We start from the raw sequence: 6,806 nt of genomic DNA, 5'->3' as shown, positions 1-6,806 counted from the left end.
ATTTGACATCTAAAAATGTGCCGTGAAAAAACGGTCTAATCGATAAATGTGTGGCTGGATGACTGGAAACGTCCCTTTCGTTTGCAAAGTAAAAGATGTTTATGGCAGTATTGCAGATATGATAATGAAAGAAATTAAGAATAAAATGGATGAAGATTAGAAGAGAAGAAATGAAAATGAAGAGTGTGAAATGAAAAAAATGACTCCTGTGAGAGGCGACATTTTGTAAGAGGGGTGAAATCCAGGCCTCCTGCGAGAGGCGACATTTTGGAAGAAGGGAGAATCCATGGCTCCCAACCCTGGCTACTCCCAAACGTTGCTGGACAAAAGAAATAATTTTGTCCGTAAAAAAAAAATGTTTTGCGTGTGTACTGTTTAGAGTGAAGGTTTTTCAAGTGATCATAAAAAAAAAAAAAAAACATTAATTCCTAACATGGCAAGCATTAGAGAGAAATTCTTAACAAAGGTAAGAAAAATGTAATATATATATATATATATATATATATAATTGATATATTGATGGATAGCGATATTCCAACTTTCTTTGGTTTCCAACTCTAGGTAAAAAATTGGGTTTCTTAATTCAGCATAATTCAGTATCGGGGACGATACTGCTGACCTCTTAAGAATCCGAATTTAGTATTGGGGACGAAAAGATCTCAGGAAACCTTATTGAAATATCCCTAACCAATATGATATAATCGTAGAGGATTTTTAAATACATTTTTTGTATCATAAAGTTAATAATTGTACAAATCAAATGAAGCAAAAGACGGTCAATAGCAAAATATTTTATGCAAAAATAATTGTGACAACACATACCATAAACAAAATATTAATGTTGCATCTGTCCCATAGCTCCTAATGGAACTTATTTATCCGAAAGACGTTCAGCATTTGATTGAATGTGTGAAACAGCGTTCGGTAATACAACAACAAGACACTAACAATAACAATAGATGCTTTCATTGTCATTATTCATTTTTTCGTTTTTGTCACAAAAATGTTCAAGTTCAAGCACTGTCTTTATGGTACGAAAATAAATAGGTAACAAATTAAGAATTCAATATTTAAGCATATTACGAATCATACAACTGAAACACAATAGAACATCACCTTTACATCAGCAACTGTCACGTTATTGATAATATCTCTCCCACGTGTTAATCTCTAATGATCTGCTTAGCACACATATATGATAAATCCACTGGAAGTTTAATCAGCGTTCGATTAAACACATGGATGGAATAGCCGAGTTTAATTTTAGTGACCTTTACTTAGGCCCCCGTTTTATAGTACATTTCTGTACTATTTCAGAAGCTAATTTTTTCAGTGATTTTCGTACTTGACCGTTCACAATTCCGTACACGATGGGGTTAGTTGCATTGCCAATGAAAAACAGATATCTTAAGACGATGTTCCTTGTAATTCCAAAAATGTCTAGCCAGAAAGGGAGCCACGTTATTAGATATATCACAGTACAAAGAAATAGCATTTTTGCAGTTTTTCTATGGTTCCGTCTCCGGACTTTTTCTCCGGTGTCCTTACAACTTGGTCTAACCCGCTTGAAAACGTCATGGAATTTATAGGTATTTGTGGTTGTGTTTTGCTTTGTTTTCTGTGCCAATGACGTAACAATATCGGAAGTCACTTCATGTTCAGGCGAAGGGGAACTCGTTATCACTGCAGTTCCTTCATCAGGAATGTGAATCTTAGAATATTCCCAGTCTATCTTATTCTTTTGTGTGTCACCATAGGACTGACTGGCTTCTGAAGTCAAAGAAAATTCCTTTGGAATCCCCGTCATTCGTTTTCGGAGTTGGGTTTTTCTCCAAAGAACTGTATATACAATTACATATAGCACGACAATTAATATGAGAGTGAGCAAAAATACTATCATAAGTGCACCTTGGTATATCGTGACAAGTGTCTCACCAATAATGGCGTAAGTGAAATGGCAGAATGTCCCGCGAGTGACTGTATGGTCGTATGCACAATTGACGTCATGAACTTCAGCATCCGACACAACGGCAAATATTCCTAAAGATGGCGCCGCAAATAACATGCTACACAATGCAATGAATACCATTCCCCTGTTGACATTCTGGACTGACATTCGAAGGGTAAGTCGACAAACTGCAATGTACCTTTCAACTGCTATAGCAACAAGCGTTATGTTAGATGCACATATCACAATATGACGTAGAAATTCAAATGTACGACATATGACGTCATTTCTGACCATGTGAAGTTCGTACACCATGGTGTAAGGCATGATTAGCGAGCATACCAAAAGGTCGATGATCGCCAACACTTTTATAAAGGTATTGGCCGTGGTGTGGTCGTTCCGATGGAAATAAACAATAAGAATGGGTATATTCCCCACCGTGCCCACAATCGCAAACAATGTTAGATATACGGCCAATGCGATGTACTCCCAATTCCATGGTATATTGTTGTAAGCCGTATCAAAGAGTTGGAGAGCTTCGAGGACTGACTGATTAGCCGACACAGATTTGTTCTCCATAACGTCGTTTCCGAATCTGTTGGTGTGGTACCCCATAAAGGGTAACCCTTCCACCTGGTAGATACACTTTGCGTCTGCCAACATTAAATAAGCGTTTTGTGGTGCCACATTGTTGTTATAAAATATATTATACTCCACTTTATAAAGAAATGTGAAGTGGCCTGTACTTAGCCTATGTACTTCTTCACAAACGTGTCGTCGAGTCCCCGGAAGAAGCCGATTGAAATAACTTTGTTTCTCTGGGTTTTAATATACGGGCTACCGTATACTACAGCAAACTCGTTTATGCGTGCGCATAAACAGACGTGTGAGTGAAAACAAAATCTGTAACCAATAACAGTGTCTGTACATAGCCCGCATGTGACATACGTCCGAAGTTCACCGCGGTCTGCAAGCGTATAGTGGCTGTCGTGAAAGCAGACGGACACATTCACAGTTCGACCAATCGCTGACTATCTTCGATTTGCCGTACTAGGCATTGCAACCACATTAAGGAAAATACCCGTACTGCTGTAGTTTATAGCTTAACCACAAAACAGTGTTTGACGATTGTAACTATATGGAATAATGATCTAGAATATGTGAGAATGTGAATGGCTCTAAGAGTAAAATATCTAATTGGTTTTTAAGGTTATTCGGCGGTCGTGCTCGGCTTAAATAACACAACGATAACTTCACAGGATGTGGTTTTTAAAATATAATATGTACCGTTCTCAGATCAATAGATAAGGCAGTCAGTTTTCTGCTGGATCCTTAATGGCCCCGAGAGTTACAATGAGGTGTGAATTACCGCCAGATAACCTTTTTGTCCCTTAGATCAGGGATACCTTTTAGCGATGTTAACTACTTGAAGCATCTTACAACAGCTGCAGGACCACACGTATTTAAGTGGATTGTCAATAATGTTTGTCTGTAGAAAACAATACAGCTTTTAGTTGTGGTCGGTGGGATTGTTTTGATAATGTAACTGAACTAGGTGTACATGTAGCTTGCGGTATATTGTTTTACAAGACAGTTAATTATAGTGTGATTTTCCGATTCATTGATCAAACATTATTTACTCCATGTAATGTACATATACAAACGGCATCATTACCATCATACTAATCACTTTGATACTCAGCTTGTTTTTATTTTCTTATATTTTTCCTTGCTTGACCGTTTAAAATCGCCCCCTTTTATTCTTTTACTGTGCCATGCTATTCGTTAACATTACTCTACAATTCTATATAAAAACAATTATTGAATTATCAAGGCCGCGCCCAATGAATGATGTATTTAACCTACCGGACAGAAATATGTTTTGTGAAAATGACCGTAAAATCTTTAGCATTTTGCGTGATAAAGAATGTCAATTACAAATGAGAGGTGCTCAGTGCAAGTATTGTTTAATGACTATAAAAGGTGACTTGATGTAGGCGAGAGGCCGACAAGGACTTCCTATTGTTTAAGAGTTCAGACATGTGTGACACTTATCTATACTATGTATACTTTAAAGCCCTGTCATATCTAAATGGAAATGTTTAAGATATATAGGAATTTATCGAAAAAGTTTTGAGGTTTCATTGTGTAGCTGTCTGGACATAGATATTTAACTATGAACTCTTTGTTCAAAAACATTAACATTTCCGTTAAACAATAACGAACCAGTTAATGCAAAAGGGAAGCAAGAGACGCCTCATAGTATTTAACCAATACACGAATCAAATTAATTTTATTAATTGTATCTGAAAAGGTCGAGGTCAACGATGCACGTGAGAAGTTTGAATTATTTTATATTGAAGAATTAACATACGATTGAGGTGGTCAAAAATCCTATTTCAAAACAATACGTCATTTCTGATATTGCTTTTGATAGATTTGACAAAGTCTTTGTTTCTTGCCCTGATAAGCTCTTTGATGGAATGGCAGGGGTGCTATTCCATCTCTCGACAACACTACGAGCAATAGTTCCCACACCTCAGGCACGGCCACTATTCCACCCCTCGGCAATAATATGAGCAATAGTACCCAAACCTCAGGCGCGGGTACTACTCCATCTCTCTACGCTCATATGAGAAATAGTGCCTACAAGTCATGAGCGGACACTTTATCATCCCTCGCAAATACTATGACCAAAAGTGTCTTCACCTCTGGCACGAATACTATTCCATCCCTTAACAAAATTATGAGGCAATTATTCCCTAACCTCCGGAACGGGAACTATACTATCCTCGACAATACTGTGAGAGGAGAGTGCCCTTACTTCCGGAACGGACATTGTTCCATCTCTGGACAATGATATGAGTGAAAAGTGCTCTCTTAACAAGGTCATCATATATGATTAGTCATACAAATCGTTGAATGTGGTTTTGACTTCGGTTCAAGGAATACCGACGCGGGGGTGGTTTTCGCATTTAATTATAAATTATTGTCTTTTTGAAAATGATAGACCTGACAAAATGATATAGCAAAGAAGAGCGGGAATGATCATGCATTTACCCCTTTTTGGCTGATTTCTTATTGTACGGAGTCTCCAACGAAATATGTTAATATCTTGAAATGCACAAAATCAAATTGATGGTGGAATTGACTTCGAACCATTCGTACCCTCATGAATAGTTTTGTTGACAAAGTTCAGATCATAGTTGCAGTGTAGCAGAGGGGCCATAGCTGTTTGGAAATAAACACAAAGCCAGATTTATTACAAGGTTATCAAAGTTAAGTGTTTCCTTGCAAAAGCCTGAAAATAATTTTGTTTACAGTTTTAAAGCATGAGAACATTTGTAAAACAACAACAACAACAACAAAAACAACAACAAAACAACAAAAACAAAAACAACAAAAAAACAAAAACTAAACTAAACAAAAAAACTTTTTTTAAATGTGGCCAGTAGGTACGCAACTCTAGTATATAGAGGTAATTGACTTAATTATAAAACATAAAGTAATTTCAGCCTTTGAATCGTGTCTAATAAGCGGGTGAAGCACGTTAGTCTGAAGACGCTTACGCTGCTTGGTCACCTGGTCTTATTCTCCTGCTACACTAAGGCTTTGCTGATGTGTGTATGCTATCTAGTGTACATCGCTCTATACATGTTAATCTGGTTGAAAAGTAGACCCTCATACATATATGACTAGGTATTAGGCAAAGAGTAGCAGAACAAAGTCATTTCGGTCCAATTGCATTAATTCGGCATACTATTGTAACACTGCAGCATGACCGAAATCGACATCGATCTTCGAATTTCCAAGACAACTTGTCCATGTTTTACACCTCTATGTACGCATGCTCCCCGGGTCATTCGTCGGATGAAGGTGACAGTGTACATAATGTACTAGTCATCGAAAAATTCATTGGTTGTGAAACAGAATCCTTACATAGAAATATGTAATACATCAAATATGACAAACAAAAAAAAACACAAAAAAAACACAACAAGATGAGATGGTGACATGTTTACTGGAAATCAGAACTTTTACAAGATTTATTCAATTCTATTTTATAATTTGTACGTTGTGACGTTCAATGGAGTTATTTATCATTTTTTAATCTCTCGTTATATAAATCAATTGGGTTTCCATTTTCATCTGAATAATTGATTTAAAGAGCAATACGGACCCTCTATATAGCAACAGTTTTGAAATTCAAATGAATAGTCAGACATGATATAACAAAGCTTATATATTGAGTCATTATCCGTGGGAAGCGTTCAGGTGTACGTCATTAAGCTAACGAACAAGAATATTTATATATAATAGTGTTAATAATACAGTGATATCCAGATAAGATGGACTGTTTATATATATATATGTAATTAATAAAATATCTAGAAATCCCTATATCCTTGAATATTCTTCATCACGACCGTTCGTAAAGAATATTGACAGCTCCAGCAGAAAATGTCCACCCAGATGCACTTTTATTTCACAAACACGTGACACTAAAAATCGATACTTTCTGCACGGACTGCACGGAAACAATCAATTTCTATGGTTTCTTTACGCCCTTGTGTACAGTCCTGGCAAACAAATTGTTATCGACACAAGGGAGGCAACCCCGTGCCAACCAGTGCAACGAGTTCAAAATGATATAAATCAAATAAACATGAACGTTTTTGTTCGCCTTATCGCGAGATAAAAACACCAACACGCAAATATGTATTTGTTGTACTAGCTCGTCCTGAATTAGAGAAACCAAGCATGTCATTTTGTTCTTATAAAAAAGAAAAAAAAGAGTATTTATTGAGTTACCAATAATGAATTTCTAAATTTTTAGAATATAGAAAATATTGAAAGA

At 36.5% G+C, this 6,806-nt stretch overlaps 1 protein-coding gene across 1 annotated transcript; it reads right to left on the bottom strand.

Annotated features, from left to right (window-relative positions):
• Positions 1–776: 776 nt before the first annotated feature.
• On the bottom strand, positions 777–2,908 carry LOC117336735 (growth hormone secretagogue receptor type 1-like). Its single transcript, XM_033897350.1, has one exon. It carries the CDS (start codon positions 2,609–2,611, stop codon positions 1,274–1,276), a length of 1,338 nt encoding a protein of 445 aa, XP_033753241.1. The 5' UTR covers positions 2,612–2,908; the 3' UTR covers positions 777–1,273.
• Between the last annotated feature and the right edge of the window lie 3,898 nt (positions 2,909–6,806).

The sequence above is a fragment of the Pecten maximus genome, chromosome 10 (genome assembly GCF_902652985.1).
Source record: "Pecten maximus chromosome 10, xPecMax1.1, whole genome shotgun sequence".
Taxonomy (NCBI): Eukaryota; Metazoa; Mollusca; class Bivalvia; order Pectinida; family Pectinidae; genus Pecten; species Pecten maximus.
This window is presented reverse-complemented; position numbering and strand designations above follow the sequence as displayed.

What these genes read in the sequence shown, in the direction of transcription:
- LOC117336735 (XM_033897350.1), bottom strand. Translation starts at nt 2,611, where the DNA reads ATGTTGGCAGACGCAAAGTGTATCTACCAGGTGGAAGGGTTACCCTTT.